This window comes from Sander lucioperca, chromosome 9 (assembly GCF_008315115.2).
Source record: "Sander lucioperca isolate FBNREF2018 chromosome 9, SLUC_FBN_1.2, whole genome shotgun sequence".
Taxonomy (NCBI): domain Eukaryota; kingdom Metazoa; phylum Chordata; class Actinopteri; order Perciformes; family Percidae; genus Sander; species Sander lucioperca.
In genome coordinates, this window is record NC_050181.1 from 2433874 (window position 1) to 2461861 (window position 27988).

Below are 27988 nucleotides of genomic sequence, written 5' to 3' on the forward strand. Positions count from 1 at the left end.
CACATCAAAGCGTTTTTTTGCCAAAAGTATTAACATGCAACAGTTGTTAAAATATTAGAGACCTGTGGTATTTCGGCCGTGGGGGTTCACTTTCTACTTTTTCAGAACAAAAATTCTGCAAGAGTACATTAAGTACTTCAGAAGGCTTATAGACCATAGAATGTTAATATTTACAGTCTATGAGACAGATGCATGTTTATGTTGAGGTCACCAGAGGGAGCCATCTACGCAACATTCAAAAAGGAGATTCAACGAACTTGGTGTTAGGCGTAACAAGAGTCACTATATCGCTATATGAAAGGACTACTATGAAAGGGGCACCTAGATGCACTTCAGCTAACCACAGGGCAGTCACAATAGGACATTTAGGACATTAACATGCTACCTGTTAAATTATTCACTGTAGTTCACCTGTTTTTCCCCCCCTGATCAAGCTCTCAAACTCCACTGAAATCAAAACACTATGTGCAAACAATGTATGCTAAATGACAGATTTGTTAAATTACTGAAATAACTGTACATTCAACTAGGCCTCTGCTGCCATCATATGACTGGCAGCGAAACGTGCTTTGATTCTTCGGTAATCCCATTAAGAGAGGGGTTTCTTTGTCTTCTATAGAATGCAGTAGGCATAGTAGTCTATATACATTACCCCCAAAAAGCCATTCTCACATGCACTGCTTAAAATATATTTTGATTTCTAAAGCAGAGAAAAATATATTTACTTAGTTAGTACCTGCAGTCATGTGTTTGATCCCCAATACATCAAATACTGTTAGTCCCAGATGGTATATGAACATTTTTTGCTGGTTTATTGTGACTTTATTTACTGATTTATTACAAAGTTTTTGAGGTTGTATATACCGTACATGCATCCATGTGAAGCAATGTCACCTGTATACAATTGAATATTAAGACATTTTCCTATATTTGGTAAGAAGAAAGCATAAAAAAATAATTATGCGACTGTTTTGTTGTTGTTGTGTAGCTAGTGGCTTTGCTCTACTCCACAGTCGTCATTTCATTCAATTTTATCATAAGGAAAGCAGTCTGGTTCAACATACATGATTGGACCATTTTAGATGTGTAGCACTGTTCCACAAATCCAGATATTTGGGATGAGGGAGCGTAGAGGTACAACAGCCTTTTTGTAATGATGTATGGAATACTATATTTATAGGCAACAGTTTGAAGTTGCAGGTCCTGAATATTGTTTTTAAAAAATTAAATACATGTTAAAATCATTTAAATCATTTATTAGTGCCATATTTTGGCTAAAATAAAATCCTAGCAAATGAAATTACCATGATTTATAAAGACTTAGTTCATAGTCATGAGATTTAATATTAAGTTTTTGATCTTGAAGAAGTAATTTGGTATTGAACATGGTAATAATACTACTTACATTTATTTTCTGACCTATAAAGCATTCTAGTTTTGCTGTAATATTCATACAATAGGCCATCACAGAATTTACTGTAAAATTACTATATTTATTTGTCTTGTGGGCGTCATAGACAATTTATCCATCGAAAATACATTGTTTCGGTATGTATCATTAAGTATGCAAGCAAGCCATAGCATATTATTCATAAACAACATATTATTTCGTAAATAGGCCTCTATATACTGTCCCTAAAATCCAGTGTGCTTCAACGATAAAGACTCTGTTGACAAAGTGAGACATTATGAGGAAGAAGTTTATTGAGGAGAGATACAGAGACACAGAAAATAACAACTGATGCATTTCCCCAGTTTAACATTGCACCCTTTTGCTAAACAATGCCATCTCACTACAACTGGAACTATTTTGTTGTTGGTCTTCAGCAGATTTTTTATTTTTTTTTCAACCTTCCAATTTTCTTTTTACATTTAGCTTTGGCAATACATACTTGTAATTCATGCCAGTAAGGCAGTCTAAATTAGAGAGAAGAGAGCATTTAGTGAATAGAGACACAGATAACGATTAAAGCGCTAGGATCTGTGATGAGGTCTTAATAGTCCACAGTTACAGTATCTCCTTATCATTACCTATATACATCAGAACACAGTTTAGGCCCACATACACAATAACAAACTGACAGAGAAGCACTTGAACATTGACAATACCACCTTAAGCTCTGATGGAGACGCTGACTGACTGGCTTCGATGGTTGTGAGAGAAGAGGAAATAAGAGAGGCTTGAAGAGTTGAGAAGGAGCGCTAGTTTGTGATGGGCATGGAGTTGCATGTTTCAAACCTGAGAAAAAGGCTAAATGGAAACATGTAAATGCATGTTCTTTGTTCGTTCAAGAAAAGAAAAAAAAAAAAAGAAAGTTTACTTTTTTCTTCCTTTTCACAGGTCAGCATCTGAATCTGAGCTTAAGGCTGCAAGGGTCACAACTTGACCATCGATACAGCACAGGTAGACACCTATGACGAGGTTAAATGCATTATTGAGGCTGTTTCCATATGAAGAATACTGAAGGTGCTCCTCAGCCTTGCTATGTGTGTATGGTTGCTACTACAACACAGGAATAACTCACGAAAGTCCAACATTAAATCTACCCCCGAGGGTTTTTATGATTCATCATTAACAGCTTTGACCATGAAAACAAATACAACTGAAACGCCAACAAACGTGCAGATGGACAGCACATGCACACGTGTCCTCACACACTCGTACACACATACACAGAATTACTCGCGCACAAACACGTACACACACACACACACACACACACACACACACACACATACACACACACACACACACACACACACACACACACACAAACTAAGATACAACTTCTGTTCCTAAGAGAACATTCAGCCGATAATTAACACTTAAGGGGGCATTATACAATAAATTAACACAATACTAAATCAAACCCAGCCTACATATAGGCAAATTAGTCCCTCCCCCGTGTATACATACACACAAAACACACACTCTACATCCACACACTCCCATGCAATAAAAGCAGCTTATGTGCCATGCTGCATTTTGGAATGAGTAGGGCAGTATGACTGCTAAGCATATTTTCATGTAGAAGCAGCAAGTGGGGGTAGTGGCTGACTTGGTGAGGGGTTTGTGAGGGGGAGGTTCCAGGGACTGATACTGGGTAGTGGATCTGCTAAGCAAACTTGGACCACAGGCGAGCAACAACCGCACATACACATATACCACAAGACAAGTACCATACTGTACATAGATATATGGGCATCGTCACCTGGCAGGAAATTGAGGGTCGAGGGGTCAAAGACTTCAGTGTCTGCACTAAGGAGAGACCAGGATGGCAGAGCCATGGCTAATAGAGGAGGGATGGAGTGGATGAAGGAGGGAGATAAGTGGATGAGAAGCCCATTTAGATGTTTATGGTGGAGCTTGTCTTGTAGGAGATGGCGGGGGCCGCCGGCTTCGGTAGAGAATGATGTAATAATAATGTGTAATGAATAGTGTTAGAGAAAAGGACAGATAAGATATTCCAAAAAAGAATGAGAAAGGAACAATGAGAATAGAATAGTAAATAAAACAAAAGAGACAAGAAAAGAGACAAGATTAGTATTCAGTCTTCACATAAATCAAACAGATGCTATGTTTAAAACTTCAATGTCTCACACACAGAGTCAAAATTATCGATGTAAAGATTGCTTAAAACAAAAACGAGTAGTTAAATAAGAAGGTCAATACCACTTTAAAATTGCAGTAATGGGGGTCTTATTCATCCCTACCCTCATAAAGACATCTGAAGAGCATTTTTTTGCATCTTCCCGACATAACAAGTTCATGTGAAGGTTGCATTTACCTGGGGATGCTAGGAGGGGCCCTGTTAGGGCGACTGGGAGCCTGAGGGCTGTCAGCAATGTTATTGAAGGGCCCCAGGGGTCCTGGGCGGTTTGGTGGTGGCGGGGCCCCTCGGGGAGCCGGGCGCTGGCCTGAAGACATCCTCCTTGGGGCAGTGGGGCTGGATGGAGGAGACCTGGAGAAGGAAAAGGAGTTATAGTACTGAACAATGTTTAGGAAAGAAAGAGCACAGCTAACAAAAGTTTTATTTAAAAATGTTACAGGATGCGTGTATAGGATTAGTTTAATTCTTGTAACTTTACCTGCGACTACCAGGTCCTCCCACCCAAGAGTTGTCAACAGGCGGAGGCATGGGGACAGTGATGGTGGAGGTGGAGATATCACCGATGATGGCCAGGGCCTCTGTCAGGGCCTGGTGGGTCCGCAGCACCTCATCCCTCCTCTGAGCCTGCTCCTGGGACTCGTCCATCAGGGCATTCTGGTCACCTGCAGAGTACAGCTGAGCCAACAGCTCTGCATTGATGAAGTCTTTCACCTAGTGGCAGGAAGAGGTGGTGCAGGATGATGACTCAAAATTATGAAAATTAAGATTAAAAAGTACAGGCCTTCTGATGGTTATCATCTAACACTATTAGTATCATTAAAAGCATTAGTATCTTTACTTTAATACAGTAACAGAAAAGGAAAGCTGTCTTTACGACACATATAAATGAACATCTGAGTAATCTTTTCTTACATTGTTGATCATGAGATGCATTATAGTCTTGGGCATGAGGTCCCGGATGCACTTGTTGACAATAGCCATGTAGGAGTCCACTAGGTTACGGATGGTTTCCACTTTACGCTCCAGCTGAGGGTCCATGGAGAAGTTCTCTGTGGCGGTGGTGGTCTCACTCTCAACCTAAAGAGGGAGGAAAAAGAGGTGAATGAGAAAAGAGGGGCCTACATTTACAAAAGATATTGGGTGCTTTGAATGAATCTGACACACACACAGGATGCGTAAATTTTTTTTCAGATATAATGGCATGTGCACTCTGAAATGTAAATGTTAGAAAACTAAGGCGAAATGTTTGCCATTTGGAAAATGTGTAATTTCCAGCATGGCCTTGCTAATGTGTTAAAATTTGGAAGGTTTCAAATATTCTAAAAAATAGTAAAATAGGAGGTAGGAAATTAAATAATAATATTGTAAAAGAGGACAGGTAAATACAGTTAATATTAATAGTTAGGATCAGACATGAACAGGGGAACCAAAGCTAAAAAAAATAAAGTTACGAATGTAACCACGGTGCTATGAATCCTGGACGACTGCCAGAGGCAGTAAAAGATCAATTAAATGGAGAATGAATGAGTTTGCTAACCGCCATGACTTTCTCAGGATAGACCCCGGCACGTAGAAGAGATGATTTCCAGCTGTCCACATCATCCTGAGAGTCGCAGGCCAACTCCAGGGTGCGATTGTCCTTGTACACATTCCTAAACACCATGCCACAGGAGAATATGCAGTCAACACCAAGTGGAGGAGTGCATTTAATTAAATAAAAATTACAATTTGATCTAACTAATCTATTAAGGATTCATTATTTAGGAACATGGAGACAGTGCTCACCATTGTTACAAAAAGTGTTCCACAAAAAGATACAAACTCTGACATCTGGAAGTATTGACAGTATTAGGTTATGTGCCTCCTTCCATGTGGGATATTTTGTTGTTTAACCCTTTCTTGGGTTTCCAGCCAAGAGGGATGAAGAAACTGAAATACCATAAAATGTTTTCCAGGACGTTCTGCACCAATTACTAAAAGTTCAGGCCTGATACTAAACATTTTATACAGTTTCACCACGTTATGGATACGTTTCAGTCCTGTCAGCGCTTTTCTATTATCCTCAACCTATTACAACATCAAGCCTTAAAAATTACTTTATAATAATCAGCTGTAATAATTCACTGTAAACTACTTTTTTGTGATTCTTGAACACACTACATTTAAATGACAACCTAAACTGAGCTGAAGATCTTTTAGAAATAGGTGCAGCTTGTCCAGCCTGCAATCATGCATACAGTACATGCAGGCATACATACTGTACTAAACACATAATCCAAAACATATTTCAGCAGCCGCACCAGCACACAGGCCTTGGACTCTCAAACTCCATCTACTGCATGTGATTGCTTTCAAGAGTTTTATTTACAGCCACATGAAAAGAAAAAAATGAAAATGTTACGATCTCACAGCTGACCTTGACTCTGTATTGAAAATACAGAATATGTGCTTGCTGGACATGAAACTCTTCTCCACATCGCGGACTTTCAGGTTGTCCAGAGGGAGCATGTACTTCTTCTCCTTCTCCTGTGGATGAATGAGGAAAACAGAAGGTATGCATTATGAGCGCATTTTATGACTAATGCAATTTGCTCCGTTTGTTATTTTCATGAATTCTTATGCACTGAAATTGGTGCAAATTGTGCAAGAATATGTCCATAAGAGAAAGGTGAAATCAGGTTTTTAAAGAGGGAACGTGGGGGGGTGGTGGTGGGGGGGGGGGGTAAGCAAAGAGAAAGGGGGTGACAGGAGGGAGGAGGAATGGGGGAGAAATGAGAGTGGAAGGTAGGAGGGGGGGAGTGGGTGGAGAAGGGGGAAGCAGAAAGAAGGGAGAAGGAGAGCACATGTGGAAGTCATTAGAGTGTGGGTCAAGACACAGTCGTTCTTCACGGTGTGTTTTGCCGCGGAGAGCTGGTAGCTAAAGGCTGAGTAAACTGAGTAAGACGGGGAAAACACAGGTATATGTAAGCACTGGAGGTCCAGGGCTCAAACACAATGTTCATCCTCTGAGGTAGAAGCTCGAGGATGACACATTCAAAGAGGCCCTGTGATGGATGCTTAAGTTGGAGAAACTCTGCTCTTCCTTTTTACACTCCATCCTAGCCTCCATCTTTCTTAACTCTCTCAGTCTTTTTTCTTTTATCCCTCCCCCTCTATATTTTCTCAATATTTTTTCTTTCCATTCCAGAGGGGCCCACTTCCTGCCCGATTTTTTTTTTTTTTTTTTTTTTTTTTGGAGGGAGCGAGAGAGGGAGAGATTAAATGACAGCCTGGCGTTAAAACTCAACATCTGGTAGTGCTTAGCAGCACACAGAACCAGGGAAGGAGGGAGAAGTTACAGAGACGGTGGGCGAAAGGAGGAGGAGAGTCCAAGAAGAAGAAGAAGAAACACAAAAGTGGATTTGCAAAAGATTTGCAGAAGAAAGCCCACATCTGTTCTGATTGCCCGGGAAGAGATGGTAGATGGTCGCAGGTAAGAATTAAAGAGGATGAGTGGAGAAGAAGAAAGAGAAGACAAGTAAACGCTGCAGACCCTGCTGCGTTGTATTCCCCAAGGGGTCACTGCAGCCCTTATATGGTCACACAGGTCCCCTCCCTCTTCCTCTCTCTTCCTCTCTCTTTCTCACTCACTCACTCCTCCCCACCCCCCCCCCCTCCTTCGTCTCTCTCTTTCCCTCTTTTTTGTAATATCCCCTCCCTGAACGTGCAGCCAGTCTGTCCCAGTCGTCTGAGCGAATATGCCACGTCAAGGCTGGATACTCCTCATGGCCGGCGTGACCGAAATGGACCGCGAGGGGACCCAAAGCTCAAACATCTACCAAAACAAATAAACACGCCAAGAGACGTGCACCAAAAGGCTGGGGAAGGCGGCAAACGCGGATGAGGCGAATTGTAGTTTTGAGGGGTTTTCGATAGACGGGATCCTTGCTGCCAAAATGGAGAGGGGCGAAGGGAGGGCACAGATGACAGAGCCGCCCGCAAGCATCTGGAATGGCAGAAAACAGCACACAAGGCCTGGCTCTTAACTCCGGCTCCGTCCACCCAGTGTTCAGACTACCTGTTCATTATCATACTGGTGTACAGTAGTCTGCACATTGGTTAGACTGGGCATGGACCCTCTTCTGTCAGTCTGTCTTTCTGTGTCGCTCTCTCTGTCTCTCTGTCTCTCTGTTGGCATTTCAAGTCTCCAAGATGTGTTTTTTTTTGCATCTGTTCCTTCCTTCTCCCGCTTTGCTATTTTTTAATCTATTTTATAATCTGTATGTGATCTATATTAATCTGTATTTTGTCCTAAGTGCATTCTAACACTCACCACTTCCTTTTCACTTCTTTTTTGGAATAAACATACATTACCAATATAACACTAACTGCAGATTTGACAACGTGCTCTTAATTGTGAGCTGGGATGATAAAAAAAAAAGAAAGATTTAAAGCCAAAACTCACAAAATGGTCGAGCTCACAAAATTTTATAGCATGAATGAGTAAGTGTGCAGGCTGCTGGCCTGGTGCTCTGATGAAGATGTGGTCCACTGGTAGGGGGGAGGAGCGAAGGCGGCTGCAAAGCATCTAACACAGGCCAAAGGAACGAGGGCCAATCAATCAAGTGGAGTTTGAATATACAGTCAGACACCTCCAGTGAAGTTATTTCAGTGGGTGGCCAAAATTGAGTTTTAAGGCTTTAAGGATGCATACTATAGTGCTGTGGTGTCAAATAACTGCAAATGTCTGGTAGGATAAGTGTTCTGCAGATGGTGCAAGAAACACATCAGCAACAGCCACAGTGCACAAAAATATATGTACACACAGGATGTGTTACATTTGACTCAGTTAAATGAGTGTTAGTCTATTGAGGTAAGCTCTTGTGTTGTTGGTTTGTGGTATGATAAGTCAAAGAGTGGACTGTGGAATGTTACCCATTATATAGGGCCAAAAACAGTGACTCAGTGTCATAGAGTGATAGCTGCTTATGAAGTTGAAGGCCAGAAACAGGGGAATATTGGTATTTAATAGAGGGGTTCCTCTCTGCTAAAACATTGGAACTGATGTTTGGATCAAAAACTTTTCCTGCTAAAAATGCGAGCAGTTCCAAAGTAACTGCCAACCACACCAAGAGAGGGAGGAGGCTGTGTGTTTGTGTTTGTGTGTGTGTGTGTGTGTGTGTGTGTGTGTGTGTGTGTGTGTGTGTGTGTGTGTGTGTGTGTGTGTGTGTGTGTGTGCGCGAGTGTGCACGTGCATGCGTATGCGACTATAGAAAGTTTACAGGGTGTAAAACATAAATGAAATACACAAGGCGAAGCCAGCGGAGTCTATAATTTCCTACATTACCACACTAACGTATCAAATGACAATCTGTAGACCCAGTGCTGTGTGGCCCATGTGATGTCTGAGGGCTGAGTGTGCGTTCATATATTTTGGGTGTCTGTGAGTGAACATTTGGTTGGGATTGGGACTGTTCCAAATTTGCAGAGAAGAAGCGAATGCCTGAACTCCCAGTGGAAAGAGGTGGGGAAGGAAGAAAGAGCGAAAAGAAGGGAAACTCAGAGACAAAGGGAAAGATGAATGGAAAGGAGAAGTGAATGACAAGGCCAAATGAAGAGGCCAAACTCTTCACATATGTAAGAGTGACTCTTTGAAAGATAAATGCTCCCAAACTGTATATTAAGTTGACCTACATTAAAGTGGAACCACATATAAAAAAAAGAGAGAGCACTATTGTCTCTATCAATTTGTCTTTTTGCACAAATACAGATTCCACTCCGTGTACCTCTCGTGGAACTGCACCCCAGCAAGAGACTAAACAAGGTCTGATAAACAAACAACCATGCAGCAACAATACCAACAACTGGCTGAAGGAGTTGCAGTGTGTCTGCCTATCTACACTTGCTGTGCAGAATATCCTCCAACCTGTACAGCAGGCACAGACAGGCAGGTAGACATCAGCCCGCCGAACAAGCCAGCAGCAGCACGGATGAAATGCTGCATCCTGTCGATGCAGAGTGGTGCAAATGCTGAGCTTTTCTCCCAAAAACAGTATGTCGTTGTTTGTCTTTATGATGTACAGTATTATCAATGATAATAAAAAATTGAATAATAAAATTCCGCTTTAAAAAACAAGTCATAACCAGTCATTTATTTACCATGTAGGAAGTTAACTGCTGGTTTCATTCTGCACAACATCCGACTGTCATCCATCAGTCTTAGTTGATTTTTTATTTAGTTAAATACATAAAGATCAATTCCACAAAGAATATCTTTCCCATTTTCATGACTATTTTCACACAAGTAATTTCCTTCCCACCAGGAGACATTCAGGCGAAACATAGAACTGGCACATATTTATATCTGAGCCACCCTTAAAGCTGCAGTGGCTAAAGTGCAAAATAAAGCCAGAAGTTGAAGTAGAGTGAGACCTCTTCCTGCAGCTCTCCCCCTCTTCTCTTGGCAGAACAGCCAATTGGAACGCTCTCTCTCTTTGTAATGACCTGGGGTTGACCAAAGCCTCCCGTCATGGCTAGATTTTCTGAAGCCAGAATACAGAGCCAAGAGGAGACTACTTGAATTACAATATGTTGAAAGATTATTATGGAATCTTTGCCCCATGACGACAACAACAAAGTGCCTAGCACAGCTTTAATTGATCCTCATCCTGATCTAAAGGCCCTAAATATGATTTTTTTTTTTTAAACATGAAAAAGGGACAAGCACACAAACCCTCTAACTCTAAAGGGAAATATTTATGTCTCTTTAGCTGCTAATTACCAAAAACAATAAGCTGAAAGACACTAAAACGCTTTGTAAAGCTGAAGTGAAAGTGTAGAGTAAAGGGTGATAATTCTCTGTGGATTTGTTATAACAAGCGACCCCTTTCACATTAAGACCGATTTGATTCAATGTTATTGTAAAAAATATTGCAGCTTTAAACTGACCTCGTCATCCTTGAACCAGGAGAGGCTCTCGGCAGTCAGCACAAACCAGTACTCTTTGGCTCCCCCCTTCATGATGCTGATGTTGTTGATGGTCAGCCAGCCTTTGCGAATGACCTGATGGGAGAGTGAGGTCAGAAAGTCAGTCTTTTTTTTACTAAGTAAAACGCACAAATAACAAGAAGACAAGAGGATGACAGGAGCTTTTCATCCGTAATTATTTTGATTTAAAAAAACATACATCTACAACGTGAGACAGTAGGTCAAGAGTTGCAAAGAAAAACTCCTGCACACTGTCTTGCTGCAAAAAATATAAAGTTTTAATAATAGGCAACGTTTCGGCACTGGTTTGAAGATGGTCCAGTATCTAAACGTTGCCTATGATTCAAACTTTATCGTTTTTGCAAGTAAGACAGTGTGCAGGAGTTTTTCTTGGCAGCGATTAAAAAACAAACACATCATGGCTAAAGCTAGCCCAAATTAATCTGTGCAGGTAATCAATGCATGAATTGCGATGAAATGTGTATGAAGATCCGGAAAGGTGTGTCATTGTGTCTTTGTGACTCACTCAGAGCCTAACATGTGACTGTGTGTCAGTGCAGTCTCATTCAAGGAACTGTGTGCTTCACAAGCAGAGGCCAGTGTTAGCTTGTTAAGTAACCATTGTGTTAAGTGCTTCAAGCACACAATAAAGCATGTGTGTGTCAACTGTGTTAGGGGTAATAACACTACAAGCCCCACACAAACAGGCCTTGGGGCACAGTGCCAAGTGATTATTAGGTTAGATTACTGTCAGTCTTGCACCGCCTAAGACTCACTAAGGAGGTTACCCAAATCATTACAAAGCCTTTCTGTCATAGGCAAACATTACAGGGCTGTTTTGTGGCTGGATCCATAGCAGGATACTAAAAGAAATCTCTTACACTTTTAGTCTTAGAGATGATATTTTAATTGCCAAACCAATAACCAATAATTTAATGTCTATTTGTCTAGTTGGCAACCCCCTGTAGTCTGCGGACGCTGGTGGGTGGAGGGGGTGTTAAACAGTAAATGGTTAGAGAGAAAACTCTTACAATCAGGCCTGATGCGGGAGGAGAGGAGGCCTGCAACAGGAAGGAATGTGGGGGATTTAGAAACCTCATGGCACTAAAAAAAAGGCAATTTTTCTAGTGCAACTTGTCTTAAAGAAAATGCCTCTGCCCAACAGTAGCTTACTCAGCTAATTTGCCATTCTTGAACACGTCAAGAGTGAAAAACGGGAAAAATGATTATGCAGCAGCGCTGGAGAGCACCACACAATGGGCAGAAGTGTTACTGCAGGCACAAATGACATTGCAAACCATAACCCACAATGAGCGATACTCACCAACAGACACCCATAAGAGTGCAGCTGAGATTCTCACTAAGGGATGGGGATGAAATGCAAAGTGGCACCTTGATGACACAGGAAGGGTTCAAACAAAGGGAAATGTCTCAACAACACCGGTGATGATGGTGGCATAAAGTAATAGAACCCAGTGTGATTCTTTTACTGAGATAAAAATGATAAAACCAAAGAAGCAAACAAACCACTGTACACACGCATGACTAAAATATAAAATAATAATAATATCTAAGAAAACATAAGGCAAGAATGTATGTAACATAAAATGTGTACAATGCAAAAGATTGACTAAAAAGAAAGAGTATCTTGGATCAGATCTCTTTCATTTCAGCATCATTCTCTTTTCCTCCCTGCAGTAGCCATGCTGCTGCTGTGTGGGTGTGCAGTACTCCCTTGACCTTGTGCTCCGCTGTTTATGTGTGACATACAAGACATGACAAATGTTCACCTGATTTCCTGCTGAACTCTGGCTCTTATTAGTCTGACTGCTCCTCTGCTGCGCACTGCGGTGGAGAAACAACAAAGCAGAGATGGCGGGAGAGACAGGATGACAGGTAGGGAAAGGTGAATGTAGAGGAGAGAGAAGGAGAAAAAACACATGACAGGGGTAAAAGGAGATCTTCTAAACATTTGTTTTCATAAATATTTTATCGTGGTGGAGCCGAGCTAATAGATGTAGTCTTTACTTAGCAAAGCCAATGAAGTCTTCGTGGTTAGTGTTGATGTAAGAGAGCTGGATGTCTATCAGCAGCAGAACCTGTAACAACACAAAACATTTACCATGAAGTGAGTCATTCTCAAAGAAATACGCTAGTTTGTAGGGCTGGGTACCGAACTTTGATACTTTTTAGGCACCGACCGAATTGCCTCCTTAGTATCAAGTATCGAAAAATACCTCGTCATTCAATACCAAATTTCAATACCTAAGGAGCAAATCTCATCAGCGTCAGTGAGCCAATAAGCATGCAGCATGCTTCTACCGAGATCTAATCATGCTGGTGATTGGCTGTCTACACGTCGTAGAGGTATGCAGGAAAAACTCTATGTTACGCACAGAGACGGTGCTCACGTAGTAGGAGCTGAAAAATATATAAAAAGATTTTTGCTGTAATGTTTTAATTTGTTTTTGTCAAAATGGATTTTATAAAATTGGTATTGAAAAAAGTATCATTCATGAACCGGTATCGAAGTCACGGTATTGGTATTGGTATTGTACGGAGCCCCCCTGGGGTCAGCTGATAAAAAAAACAAAACCGTGCGCACAGAATACAAATCTGTTCCCTCGGTTTTATAAACTGTACGTACAGATTCATAATCTGTGCTCTCGGTTTTATAAACTGTACGCACAGATTCATAGTTTATAAAACCGGGAGCACAGATTATGAATCTGTGCGTACAATTTATAAAACCGAGGGAACAGATTTTTATTCTGTGCGCACGGTTTAGTTTTTTTTTATCAGCTGACCCCAGGGGGGTTCCGTAGTATTGGTACCAGTATTGAAATTTTTAACAGTACCCACCTGTGACATTTTGGGTAAGACTCTAATGTGTTTTCTTGCTGAGAGTTAGCAGAGATAATTGATACCACTCTCATGTTTATACGGTAAATATGTAGCAGTAGCCAGCAGCTGGTTAGCTTGTTAGCATAATGACATGGGAGCAGGGGAGAACAGCTAGCTTATTTCGGTCCTGCACATAAAACCACAATGTGTTGTTTTTACACTTTGCTTTTTGTACAGAATAAACAAACCAGATAAACAATGTTAATTAGTAAACTTTAGAGATGTCGCTATGTGGATTTTGTTACCTTCAAACAGAGCCAGGCTAGCTGTTTCCCTCTGTTTCCAGTTTTTGTGCTAAGCTAAGCTAAGCTAATCAGCTGCTGGTTGTAGCTTCATATTTACCGTACAGACATGAGAGTGGCATTGATCTTCTTGAAATAAGCTAATTTCCCAAAACTATTTCTTTAAATGTATTATATGTCATTCAGTATGTGTATTCATATGTAATCTATTTGGTTAATTTTGTACCTTGTTTGTAATTCCACAACATTACAATGACAGATATAGGTTAAAAAACTGGCTAATGACATAATGTGTCAATACATGTCACAGACCTTCCCTCATAAACAAATGTTTATGGCCATAATTGCAAGCTAATGAGTGTTACCTGGTCTTTGGCCCGACTCTCTCTGTCTCGGATATGACTAGTCACAATTCTCTCAGTTTCCTCGCGCAGCATGGGGAAGCATTCCAGCTGAAAATACATCACACGGCTTATCACTCACTTAACATAATGAGGAATGTTGAATAATGAATAATAAAAACCAAACTCAGAAACAAACTGAAAACATAATTTTTCAACAATGAGCTCAACTTTAATTTTTCAGTTGAAGTTTGTTTCCTTTATCCATGCTTTATCAAATAGCCTTCCTTCCTTTTTTCCTCCCTGTTTCCCCTCAAACTTCCAAACCCCTATGAACCACATGAGTTACCTTGTTGGAGCACTGGCGCACGGTGTTAATCAGTTCCTGGATGACCATGTCCACACACTTGACGCAGGGCCCCTTCAGCTTTATGACCTGCTTCTTCACAATGGCCTCAAACGCCATGTCTGGGGTGAAAAGTCCCGTCCTGAAACCCACCAAGAGGAAGGGAACGAAGGGTACAATTGTGATGAAAATTGTTTTCCCTTTTCGGTGACATCTACTTAAGCAAAATTGATTTTGGTTCCACATAGTAGATCAATATTTGATCTGTATTTTGGTTCTGTATACAGTCTGTGGTTGCAGTAATAAAGGGGTCAGTGCAAAATCATTTACTGATGTCATGGTAGACATTGGACCTGCTATTGTTTGTGGATGGAATTCATGCTAATGTGGGTTTTCTTTAAATGTCAGATTTCTCGCATGGGTGGCAATTCTTTTGGTTGTGGTAGCTAACCGCTGCTGAACCGATATAGAAACACAGAGAGAGGCTGGGCTGAACATAAGAAAAGAAATAAAGAAAGACAACATGCTCCTCCCTTGTTTATAAATTCCCATCCAAACCATGTATTTTAACCACATTCTGTATTTTGTTTTCTGTACATCTTGTTATGATGTTTGCCACATCAACATTATTATATTTGACTGTCTTCAGGCTGTACATAAATGTATTTATATCTTTATAATACTAGCGGGCAGAAAGACAAGTGTAATAGGATCACTGGTTGGTATATCTCAAATATTTGGAGGAATTGTGTGCCTTTTGGGTAAAACATGATGTGGCTGTAGTGCAAAAGCAGGGGGGGGGGGTGAAAAATGTTTTCAGTTTGCTAGACAAATTCTTACCTGATACCGTGGATGTTCTTGATGGCATAACTGATCTCGCGACGCATCTCCTTCTCATCACACTCCATCTGAGGGGAACAGAGAGGGAGAGTGTAGACATTGAATACAGGGAACAAAAGTAAAACTGTAAAATATAAGAGACAGCATGCCAAGAGAAAGCATGACAGAGATGAGAGCGATAGAAAGAGAGATAAAAGTTGTATTTGTACTGAGTTTGAACATGTAATATAGTAGGGATGTCCCGATCAGGTTTTTTTGCCCTCGAGTCCGAGTCCGAGTCATTTGATTTTGAGTATCTACTGATACCGAGTCCCGATCCGATACTTCTATAATATATAAAAAAAGAATAAAGAAGAGCGAAAAAAGAGATCCAGGATGTTCCTTATTTTTTATTTAATTCACCATATTTTAACATTCAACAACTCTGTTAACAAACAGAGCACTTCTGTTACATATCTCACAGTTTGCTATGACAATGTTGTTGTCATCAACTTTATAATACCTCCAGACCGCAGACATACTCGCGCTTTCCGCTTCAAGCTGCTTCCGTGTTCTACTTTGCCGGCAGTTAACCAATAGCGTCTCTGCAACAAAGGGATGTCATGCCGCTGTTTCTGTGTGGAGTCAAAAGGGTCTAACTCTGTGCCACCGCATAACTATAGATGTGTTAAAAAATAATGAGAATATATATATATCCAAGTCCTGATCGGGAGGTAACGTCTGATTCCGATCGAGTCTGAAACCACGTGATCAGGCCCGATTTCCGATCATGTAATCGGATCTGGACATCCCTATAATATAGTGAAGCTGTTTAGGGATTATTCAACAGAAAATCACAAGAGAGAGAATATAAAAGGACATTATACAGTGTGCATGAAGAGTTGGGAGTAAACAGGACAAAGAACAAAGAAAAAAAGGAGAAACTAGACTGCAAATAGTGTAATTTAGTTTTATATTCAGCCTTAAAGCAACACTAGAGAACTTTTCCCGCATCGGTCCCCCTACAGGTTGGAAGCGGAATTGTCCATTACATTACATTGTCCAGTTCATTCGAACTACAGATCCGTTACCCGATCTGGCAAACTTGCATAATGTAATGTAATGGACAATTCCGCTTCCAACCTTTAGGGGGATCGAAGCGGGAAAAGTTCTCTAGTGTTGCTTTAAAGAATTAGAATGAGAATAAAAAAAAGTCTACTGGTGGTGTCATTATTTCAACTGTTCCCTGTGCATTTTCCTTTGTTTCAGGATTTTTTTTTCAAGAGATGAGCGTCACTCTCTTTGGGTAAGACAGAATAAGGCAGATGAGTCAAGCCATAGCTATCATTGAGGACATAGAACTCTATTTTTCAGAGAATTAAGGAGTTTTAGCTACCTGTAGGGCGTTTAAATTCTAAAGTTAAAAAAATGACTTGTAGTGGGATTCCAGTAGAGATTCAATACATTTATCTTTGACTACTTTAAGCCAACAGATCTTCAAATTGAAAAAAAAAGCCATTTGTATTTGAAACAGGTTTGATAATTGCACCCGAGCCAGATTATTTCACTTGTTTTCTGCAGTGCCATCTTCTTCTATGTACAACATTGTCACCTTAACCAGCTCAAAGGGGAAACGCTCGTGGAAGATGCGGTTGATTTTGGCTCCACCAGACAGCTCAACTGTGTCAACCTGATCCCCTGAGCCCTCAATCCTTTTCTCAAAGTCCACAGAGAACTGCTGCACCATCCTGAAACAACAACAAATATGATAAATAAAAAACCAGCAATGACCTCTGACATCTAAAATAAGAGCTGATAAGCAATGGGTGCCATGGGAGGAAGTAATTATCTCTTCAGAGGTCAGATATTTTGCAGGATAATTAGTTTTTATGAACTAAATTTAATGTAAATGCTCTTGTTGTGAAAAAAAAATGGGGCACTGACTGCAACAGCTGCTTGGTTTTACGGGACGGGTCATCAGGTCGGTATCCCCGGTATTCCTCGGCCTCCTTGTCCAGAGCCAACAGCTGGGACTGCAGCTTGCTGCGGAAAGCTGGCAGGGTGTCCCGGATGTGGTTGGTCAATTGCTGTGGAGACACAAAGCCAGCAAAATTACACAAACTATAATCACATAGGAGCATCAATAAGTAGATTATGATCCTGGCATTTTGGATGTACAGTGATTTACCAATCAAGAATGTATATTTCACTGTAATCATACAATAGATAATTTAACATTCTTACAATAACAAAGCAGATAGCATGTGGTATGCCTGCCTGAGTGAAATCATGAATTATTAGAAGCTGAACTAGAAACAGTGAGCGCATTTTCCACCTACTGACAGTCTTGTATCACCCACACTGATGTGCTGTACAATGGAAGCGGGAGAAAAACAACGTTGCCCTCTTATTAATTATATAAAGTGCACTGTTGGCACCGGGAGTAAATCTATGATCACCTCGTTGAGCACTCTTTGCAGTCGTGGGGTCCCCATTTTTTCAGCCATGTGCCTGTATGATGCGTGGGACAAGAAGAACTTCCTCTCCGCATCCAGAGCTGCCTTGATATCTTTCCTCCCATCGATGTCCTTCTGACTGCGATTTACCACTCCAATATAACCTGGGAATGAATAAACGGCACAAGTTAAGAGAAATAGTGAATGATAATCCCAGGAGACAAAGGCAGAGACAGCACGAGCGAGATAATCAGAAAAAAACAAGCACTGGAAGTGAAAGAAGGTGGAACAAGGACAGCGTTATTGGACACTAAGATTACAGTAAGAACACAGGGAGAGACTTTGAAAGTGAAAAGTTACCAGAGAAAGCGCCAAAGTGAATCTGGCTGGCATAGCTCACTATACTGTATAACACACACACACACACACACACACACACACACACACACACACACACACACACACACACACACACACACACACCTCTTCGCAGCGGCAGCAACTTGTTCTCCAGTATGTCTCGAGCATCTGTGCCCTCGTCCATCAAATCCAGTTTGGTGATTACTCCAATAGTCCTCAGACCTAGAAAAGGGGTCAAAAAGAGAAAGGAAGGATGTAATAGAAATCTAGAAATGCTTTTTTGGAAGGTTAAAGGCACCATTTTTTTTTTTTTTATAATTAATCATGTGGTTCACTTTCTTGAGTAAAAATGCAATACTTGCTGGTACAAGTTTTTTAAATGTGGGCTGTTTTGACAAACTTAGCACTTTGAAGATGTCATAATGCAGCTTTGCATCATTTCATTCCTTTCTTTATTCATTATTTCTCCCCTATTTACATCCCCTTTACTCATATTTAATTCTGCCACGATATCCTTTTGAGGCATCTTTGGCTGCTAGCATCCCATCTCCCTATTCTTCCACCTCACTCTCCTTGTCCGATATTATTCATCCCTCCCACAAGGTTACTTTTTTTCAAGTCCTCCTCTTCCTTGCTAATTCATCCTCCTCTACTGTCTGAAGGACAAACTCTTTGGGCAATACATTAAAATGATTCCTTTCTTATCCTTCCTCATGCTTCCTCTGTGTTTCTTTAAATTTCTTCATGATTTTCTTTTCCGCTCTCCTTACTTCTCCTCATTTATCTTTTAATGCCCTCCTTATTCTCCATGTTCCCCTTCTCTCAGCCCCTCGTTTCTAATAATATTGTGACACTTGATCGATCCCTGAAGGGAAATTCTGTTTCCACATTCAGAGAGATCAAAGGACAAGGTCAGACATTGGGCACCATCACTGCAGCTGACAGAGATTCGACTTTTAGGTCAGTCTCACAAACCACAAGGCCACCTTTTACATGCTTAGTTTACTTCCATTCCACTTTCTATATCTCTCCTTCACTCCTAATATCCTTTCCATGCCATCATGCCCTCGCCTTACCCTGTGGATCAACATCCTTCGCCAGTTTAAGAGCGTCAGAGTTGGCCAGGTCAGTGTTGGCCGGAGTGACGGCCAAGATCAAGCAGCTCTCTTTGGTGATGAACTGCAGGATCATGTCCCTGATCTGCTGCTCGATGTCCACGGGCTGGTCTCCAACCGGCACCTTGGTGATCCCCGGCAGGTCGATGAGAGTCAGGTTCAGCACTGCACAGACAGAGGAATGCAATTTGAGAATAACTGGCAATACCTGTGTGTCATTTCTGTGGCATATCGTTAGTCAAAGGGGGATCTTCATTATTTCCCTTGTGTTTTTATTAGCTGGGACGGTCATTTATTTTTGTAGTTTGAGGTATTTCAAATCTTCCCAGTTTAAATAGCATTTCAATCTAGTGTGAGGTCAGATACGTCGACCATATTCCATATTATACTCTTCTACTCTTCAATCTAAACAGGTTATATGTTAGCAAGCATGTTCTGTCAGTTGGTTCCGTTAGCTTGGCGACGCCACAGTTAGCTACACCTGACAGTTAGCTGGTGTAAATATGTATTAACAACTAACCTCTACGTTTGTCTGATGAAACTTGTTTTAATTTAGTGATGCGTGAATTTCCATTTGGTAGTCACTTTACTACATCATATCTGGGCTACATTTGTACTTAATAACAGCTGGTGCAACTGCCTCAAGGAGCAAAACTGCTGGAAATTTTGTAAGAATCATTAGAGAACTCACTTTTAATTGTGCATACTGTATGTATACCATATATATAATCTGGTTTGTGGAGAGACACTCCCAACTTCAAACCTGAACTTCAATTGAATAAAAAATTAAGATGAGAATGTTTTTCTTTTAGGCCTTGCTATTAATTGTCAAATAACCAGTCATCTGTATCTCAGCATTTAAAGATGTAATTCCAATGTTTTTGGATGTTCACTGTGCATGCTATCAGTTTTCAACCAGAAAATAGTAAACTAATCATGTAAAATTCACTTCATTTCAAGGCTCTGGTTATTAAGGACAGCATCACAGTGCCAACAATTCAAGGACATCACATACAGCATCAATATAGCATCTGTATAGCATCAATAAAGCATATGTATAGCATCAATATAGCATCTGTATAGTATCAATATAGCATATGTATAGCATCAATATATCATCTGTATAGCATCACTATAGTATCAGAATAGCATTGAATATGAATATGCTATATTCAGCAATATTACCACAGAGTCATTAAAGGACCTGTTACACTGTCTCTTTTATCTCCTCAACAACATAGAAATTAATTCATATACTGTATAATTATTTTGCTCGAAAAACCACATTCTTTGTTTCTAGCCAGTTTTTGAAATCATGTTATGCGAGCTAATAATTGAAAGAGCGAGAGTATGATGACTCACATCTTGTCACCATCTACCTTTATGCAAAAGTGTTATTGTGTGCTGTTACTTGACAGTGAAAGGAAGGAGGCTGAGTTATGGCTTCGCACCGTGAGGGGAGTAAACCCGCAGGTTGATGGGGATGGGAGATATGCCTTTGTTGGCCCCCGTGACACGGTCCGTCTCTCCCTCGATCTCCTGGCGAACCTCATCGAAGTCTGTGAACTTCTTCCCTTTGCAATGGAGGAATTCAGCCCATTCTGAGGATGAAAAATGAAGAATATATAACGAGGATGGGCGCCCAGATAGCTCAGTTGGTAGAGCAGGCGCTCATATATAGAGGTTTACTCCTCAGCGTAGCGGGCCCGGGTTTGACTCCGACCTGCGGCCCTTTGCTGCATGTCATTCCCCCCTCTCTCTCCCCTTTCATGTCTTCATCTGTCCTGTCAAAAATAAAGGCCAAAAATGCCCAAAAAAATAATCAAAAAAAAAAAAAAAAGAATATATAATGAGGATTAGTGGTGGCTGGTAGTGTTTGAGAGAAAAATAATGCCAGTGTGAGAGGGAAAAAAGCCATGAGAAAAAAAAAAACATTTAAAAAGGGGAGAGGGAGAGGCTGCATGTATATATGTGTGTGTGTGTGTGTGTGTGTGTGTGTGTGTGTGTGTGTGTGTGTGTGCGTGTGCGTGTGCGTGTGCGTGCGTGTGTGTGCGCCCACCTGCAGTGGCGCTGATAAGCTGCAGAACCAGGGGCCTACGGGTGACAATACCAGATCCACGGGGCAGAAAGTCCCTAAGAAAAGAGATCAAAACTCATCATCAAACCACAGCCAATGTAAACATGCATCAAAGAGTGTAGAAATGGATAATGGTGGCATAATCTTCATCTCCAGGCTTTTTCCCTTGAAACTTTTGAAGGGCACATTTATTATAATTATACCCTATATAATGGCATGCAAGCTACTGTAGACCCTTCAATATCACTAATCTGGTACACCAATTCAATATAGTCTGAGTGGAATAGGTGCCCTTTCGAAACAAAGCAATTCCTGTCGCTTTTCAGCTACTGCTGCACGTAAAAGTGCTCCAACAGTACAGAAGAATCTGACCTGATAAACAACAGGTCAAAATGAAGAGCTGCATCGCTGACAAGGAGCTTTCTAATTTAAAAACAATGACTACACCATTTCCTAAGGGGTTCCACACTAACTTGTTTTGTGCGTGTGTGAATGTGTGTCCACTACTGTGTGTGTGCATGCACGCATGAGCATGATACACACACCTGACAGCCATCACAGCCCCCTGCTATGCTAAAGGTCTGTTCCAAGAAAACCTTATTAACACATATCGACCCTCAGAGCTCCCTCAATGAGTTAAAGAAAGACAAGCCCACTACTCGTCCATTCAGCGCTGTGCAGAGCCATTTCTGGACAGATGGACCATTACTCAGCATCACGACTCTCAATGAGGGTTGGAACAGGACAAAATCAATGCATCCATCTGGGACAGCACACATGCATATTAAAACTGCACACAGGAACTGTGTGGACACACTAAAACTAGCTTGTGAAAGACAGACTGAAAAAATAGTGGTCAAAATTAAAACAGCAGAGGCCGAGATGTTCTGACTTTAAGTCCCTACTATGTGTCAAGCTCGCAAAACACTGGAGCCTACATTTCCCATAGTGCAACTCAATAGCATCTTTCATTAGACCTTCCGTGCTCTCATCTTTCAACATCAATACCCACAGTTTGTAATGCATGTTTTCTGTGAAATATTTGGAGTCTAAAGCCTGACTCAAATAACCCTGATGACATCATCATAAATAACCCTGATGACATCATCAGCTCCCTACAGAGCCACAGAAGGCGTAAGACATTATACATCTGGTTTCACAGGCTGAGTAGCACTCTCCATGGCAAATAAACTGACCTTTATGTGTGCGGTGCACAGCGAAAGAAATGCTACAGTAAATCAATTTAGAGAGTTAATTTGTTAGGAAATGTTGAGATCAACTAGCCCTCATTATCTGTTTAAAATGCAGGGCTATAAAACAGAACAGTCCCATATTATTGAGCAGACAAAAGCACATAATATAGCAGTTGTGGGATATGGATATGCCTCCGTTTCTGATCTTTTTCTTTTACTTAAACGAACACTGAAATTGGTGCTGCCAACATAATCCCACTCCTGGTTGGGAAATGATTTTGATCCTTATCTTGAAAAATAAAAAAGATATCAATTCAAATGCGTCTGCTCATAATGTTTGTTGTGAGTGACCAAAACCCAGGGCGAGATGATGAATATGCATGTGTGTTTTCACTCTAAGGTTTTCTGCAGTGGGAGCTGACATGTACAGTTGGATGGTGTTTTAAAATGGTTACATGCAGTGATCTGCAATCTGCATATTATACAGTGCATTATGTCATTTTAATGGGGTCAATGGCATATTAATGCCTCACAAAGAATGCTTGGGAACTGTAAAGAGATGGATATTTCTAGCACTGTGAGTGAGCCTGACTGCAGTTGGTTCTGATTGGGCTAAAATCTCCAAGGTGCTGCTGTAACCCAAATAGCCTACCTCTTTCCTCCTCTGTCAGTAGCCCAAGACAGTGGTGTGTGTTTAAAAATATGTATACTGCACATAACATAATTGAAAGTCCCTGCTTCACAAGGTGCAACAGTAGTGACTTTAAGCTGGGAAGAGATGGTTTGAAAGCTGCACAGAGAGATAGGCCCCATAGGCCTCTTATGTCATCCTCAAGGTTAACCGGAGAAGGGATTATCCTATTTCTGGTGGTCAATTTTACCTGCCTACAAAGTTCTCCAGCACTGAGCTCTTTCCTGCACTCTGGCCGCCGACCACTGCGATCTGCGGCAGGTCCAGGTTGCAAGCCTGACCGATGGAGCTGAAGGCATCCTGCAGCTTGTTGACCAGCGGGATCAGCTCCTCCATGCCACGGTTTCCCATGGTGCCTTTAGACGGGTGGACTCGGAATCAGCGAATGGAAATGGAGAGAGAGGAAGAGGGTTGGGGTGTGACGCTGCTATATTAGTCCAGGATACCGCGGTGCTTGTTGATGGGGTAGTGAAGTCATCTAGCCGCGCATTGCCCCGAGCCAAGCGAGGGTCGGACCGACTGTGGAAGCAGAGGAGGGAGAGAGAGCGAGAGAGAGAGAGAGAGAGAGAGAGAGAGAGAGAGAGAGAGAGAGAGAGAGAGAGAGAGAGAGAGAGAGAGAGAGACAGAGAGAGAGAGAGGGACAGGGACAGAGAGAAGTGCAGAAAATAGAGATATGAACAGACAGGGACAGACAATTGCGCAGTTGCTTACCACCATAACCTCTCTCCCTCTTTTGCACACAACCAAACACACACACACACACACACACACACACACACACACGCACACGCACACGCACGCACGCACACACGGACACACACATACAGCCAGCAGCACGAAGCCTATACTTTCAAGGGCATTTGGTGAGTGGAGGTCTATAGGCTCCATATAGTGTCGTTGAACAAACCCGGGGGCTCGAGGTTCCACCAATCATACACGAATAATACTTATTAAGGGCAAAACAAAGCATCGTTCGCTGCAAGCAGATACACGTTGATATACGTTAAAAAATAGTGTCCACTGAAGATAAATAATCACATACTGTCGTGAGCCTACCCCGCCTCAGGATTCCCTCAGTGATTTCAGAGTCCGATGGAGCCGGTCGCTGTCCAGTGCTGAAACGACGCGCAGACCAGGCAGCAAAGACGAGTGACAAGACCCTGGACGATTATACAAGCACCACCTGCTATGGCGGTGCATCAGCTTGATCTCAAATTCTTGTGCATTAATTGTGTTCGCCTGTGGGCTTCGTTCCAGTCGGCTGCATGTTAGAGCGGTCTCATCCCAAACACAAATTCGCCTTTGACAGATTAATCATTTTTCCCCCTCTCCTCTGTTCCGCGGTGTAATTGCGAAGCTGCGCCTCGCTCTTGCAGCATATCGACGTGACGGAGGACCAATGAATACCGCAAGATTTGAGACGAGTCAGAGAAACGCGGCGCCCCATTGGCTGGACAGGTACAGTTTAGGCTTACCTGAGCCCGCCCCCTGTTTACATCCGTGCCATTTCTGCCGTTGTGAGTCATGCGGCACGGCTGCGCATCGCTGAAACAGAAGAGGTGGATGCGCTCCTTCAGATCCCTGCAGTAGGAGCAGAAACCAGCTGTCGTAAATCCCATACACTACCATTTCATACATGACACAGGACATGGCAGTCATTTTATGTCGCCTTGCTTTGCGCATGTTAAAAACATTGCGGTGATAAGCTACATGCTTTATGACTTACACATTATCGGCCCACGTTTGAGAACATAAGCCTTAGGTTTGCTTTAACTGGACAAAAAAAAAGTGTGATGCCAGATTGTCACTGCAGGCCGAGGCTGGTGGAGGCGGCCATGCGGAAAGGACGCTGCCATTCTGCCTTAACCTCTCGGAGTACAACCTCGGTGTCGGATAACAAGTGTCTCTCCTCCACTAGGACGTGAACATCGCCTATCATTAGATGATCTATGAGGAGAGATCTAATTAGCTCCTCTACAAAGAGGTTGAAAAGCGGTCTGATGTGCATCGAGGACATAACAGGCAACGCTCTGTTCGCCTCCCTCCCATCAGTCTGCCTGTGACCGTCAAATCTGATCGATTTAGTCAGTATTTGCCCTTTTCATTATGGTCAGGCCTCTTGAGATAAGTCTACTCGGCACATCATGTTGTAGTGAGCTGGAGTAACACTAGATGGCAGCAACGACCTTACCACTGCAGATCTGTATTTGGTAAGGGTTAGGGTGGGCCCCGTTGATACCTGCCATTACATAAGCGAAAAAATAACTTTAGACCGGAATCCTTAAAAAATGATTGGGTAATACGTAGCCTATATAGTCATGTCAGACGGAAACATACTTTTAAGTTCAATAAACTTGCAAAAAACTGCAGTAGGCCTATCATGTAAATTCTGCTTTGAAGTGTCTGGTGGTCTTTATGTGCAGTTTTAAAAAAAAAAAACAGGAGTGGAAGTAACCAAATCTGTTGTTAGGATATTATGAAGAGTTATACTGATGTAAAAACTGTCTGTCTGGACCACTCAACTCCTGTGACTTTACCTGAGAGAGAGAGGACGTGAGAGCAGAGGTATCCGGTAACATCAACATAAATCCCACACCTCTCTCCCTCTCTCTGAACCATCTATTGCATCTGCTGCCAACGATCCTGTTTCCTGAGGTATCTGGTTTAACAGGATAGTTGGTCCCCAGGTCAGTATTTAAGGCTTAAACATATAGGTGGACCTGTTTTTTAGACCGGGACCTGGCAGTCATTTCAACAGTGACCTGTCCAACAACAGCTAGGACACTGTTGAGATTGAGATCCTGGATGATTCAGAGCTGGACAGGGTCCCCAGGTCATTTCAGGAATTATACTTATTTATTGTGTCAGAACTGTTAGTGGGATGTTTTCAGGGGGCTAACTATTCTAGGGACGCCCCTGCCAGTTGAAGTATCTGAATTCCAAGCAGTCAGTTATATTTAATAAAGAAGATGAATCATTCTCAGAGGATCACTCTTGTAACAGTTTATAGTTTGGTAGCACAAAGTACAGATAATATAGCATAGAATGGTAGAACGGCTTGCCATTCTATGTTATATATTATACACAATATCATATATGTACAGTCATGTGAACAAATTAGGACACCCATGCTAAAGTCGACTAAAAAGAGGAATAAAAAAATCATCTTTTGCAAATTGATCTTAATGCCTTAATTAAAAGAAATTAGGAAAAATCCGATCTTTAAGGACACCAATTTTCTTTGTGAATGAATAATGTATCATAAATAAATAAATGTTCTTCCTTAAAATACAGGGGGAATAAGTAAGTACACCCCTTTGTTAAATTCCCATAGAGGCAGGCAGATTTTTATTTTTAAAGGCCAGTTATTTCATGGATCCAGGATACTATGCATCCTGATAAAGTTCCCTTGGCCTTTGGAATTAAAATAGCCCCACATCATCACATACCCTTCACCATACCTAGAGATTGGCATGGTTTTATTTCAGTTAGCCTAATAGCTGGTTTGATTTGCATTGAGAGATGATTTTATGGAAAGTACCCCATGCCAATCTCTAGATATGGTGAAGGGTATGTGATAATGTGGGGCTATTTTAATTCCAAAGGCCAAGGGAACTTTATCAGGATGCATAGTATCCTGGATCCATGAAATAACTGGCCTTTAAAAATAAAAATCTGCCTGCCTCTATGGGAATTTAAGGGGTGTACTTACTTATGCCCCCTGTATTTTAAGGAAAAACATTTATTTATTTACGCTACATTATTCATTCACAAAGAAAATTTGTCTCCTTAAAGATTGGATTTTTCCTCATTTTTTAATTAAGGCATTAAGATCAATTTCCTAAAGATGATTTTTTTATTCCTCTTTTTAGTCAACTTTAGCATGGGTGTCCTAATTTTTTCACATGACTGTATATAGAAGACAATGCACTACATATAGTGCATTCTATGCTAATGCTACATATGGTAAAGGCCTGTATTGCATTTCTATACAGTGTAGTATAAAGCGATACAGTTTATAGTCTATAGTATAGTATTATATTATAGATATATATATCATATCATATATCATACTAGATGTCATGTAACAGGTATAAAACACCACAACAAAGCAGTGGTGGAAAGTAGCATACAAGTAAAAATACTCCATTACAAGTCCTGTATTCAAAAGCTTCCTTACTGTAAAAATACAGAGGTGTTATCAGAGAAATATACTTAAATGATCAAGAATAAAAAATACTCATTATGCTTTCAATGTTACATTTTATATTTGATTATTCTGACTGCATTTTAATGTCAAAGGTGGTTGTCTTGTCGAGTTAGAACTAATTTGAACTACTTCAGACTGTGGGGTAGTTAAATCTATGTGAACCAGTGCATCATATTTTAGTATCATTTAATATGTAAAATTTCTCCCTCTGAAATGGGGTTGAGTAGATATATAAAGTAGCATAAAATAGAAATGCTTAAGAAAAGTGTAAGTAACTCATGAATGTACTTAAGTACAGTATTAGAGTATTTGAATATGTGCTTAGGTACTTTCCACAACTATGCACACCACTAAACTACTGTACTGGACAGTACCAGAATAACACATGTATAACAGTCTGTGTTTCATATCTCATTCAGTTGGTTTTCATTGGCATGTAAAATAATATTGCAGTTTTTTGAACTGATGCATATGTGGACCCAAATGCACAAAGCATTTAGTATGTATTGTCTCATGTTGCTTAAAAAACATGACATGTTTTTAACCTATGATTGTTTGTAATTGTGAATTAATTATTTCAGAGTTAAAGTCCTTTTTATTAGGTTTACATGACTTTGTGTACTGTACAGTACAGTGGATCCAACAGTATTACAGGTG

General features: G+C 41.1%; 1 protein-coding gene across 2 annotated transcripts; it reads right to left on the minus strand.

Moving 5' to 3' along the window:
* Positions 1 to 1682: 1682 nt before the first annotated feature.
* Positions 1683 to 24496, minus strand: dnm3b (dynamin 3b). Of its 2 annotated transcripts, XM_036005113.1 has the most exons (22): positions 24178 to 24496; positions 23312 to 23640; positions 21220 to 21293; positions 20612 to 20761; positions 19122 to 19325; positions 18169 to 18267; positions 17689 to 17849; positions 17174 to 17316; positions 16842 to 16977; positions 15251 to 15318; positions 14414 to 14552; positions 14089 to 14175; positions 12606 to 12676; positions 12368 to 12422; positions 11609 to 11638; positions 10539 to 10652; positions 6028 to 6137; positions 5149 to 5263; positions 4524 to 4688; positions 4090 to 4322; positions 3789 to 3962; positions 1683 to 3398 (listed from the first exon to the last, which is right to left on the minus strand). In XM_036005113.1, exons 2-22 carry the CDS (start codon positions 23470 to 23472, stop codon positions 3356 to 3358), a joined length of 2532 nt encoding a protein of 843 aa, XP_035861006.1. In that variant the 5' UTR covers positions 23473 to 23640; positions 24178 to 24496; the 3' UTR covers positions 1683 to 3355. The 2 variants fall into 2 exon arrangements, with proteins under 2 accessions (XP_035861006.1, XP_031149287.1); XM_031293427.2 differs by lacking the exon at positions 11609 to 11638.
* Positions 24497 to 27988: the final 3492 nt, after the last annotated feature.

Excerpts from the sequence above, each read along its gene's own strand:
- dnm3b (XM_036005113.1), bottom strand. The coding sequence starts at position 23,472 with ATGGGAAACCGTGGCATGGAGGAGCTGATCCCGCTGGTCAACAAGCTG. Across the intron at positions 12,677-14,088 it reads AGAGTCGGGCCAAAGACCAG|GTTCTGCTGCTGATAGACAT; the intron begins GTAACACTCATT and ends GTGTTGTTACAG. Across the intron at positions 6,138-10,538 it reads CCTGGTTCAAGGATGACGAG|GAGAAGGAGAAGAAGTACAT; the intron begins GTCAGTTTAAAG and ends ATTCATCCACAG.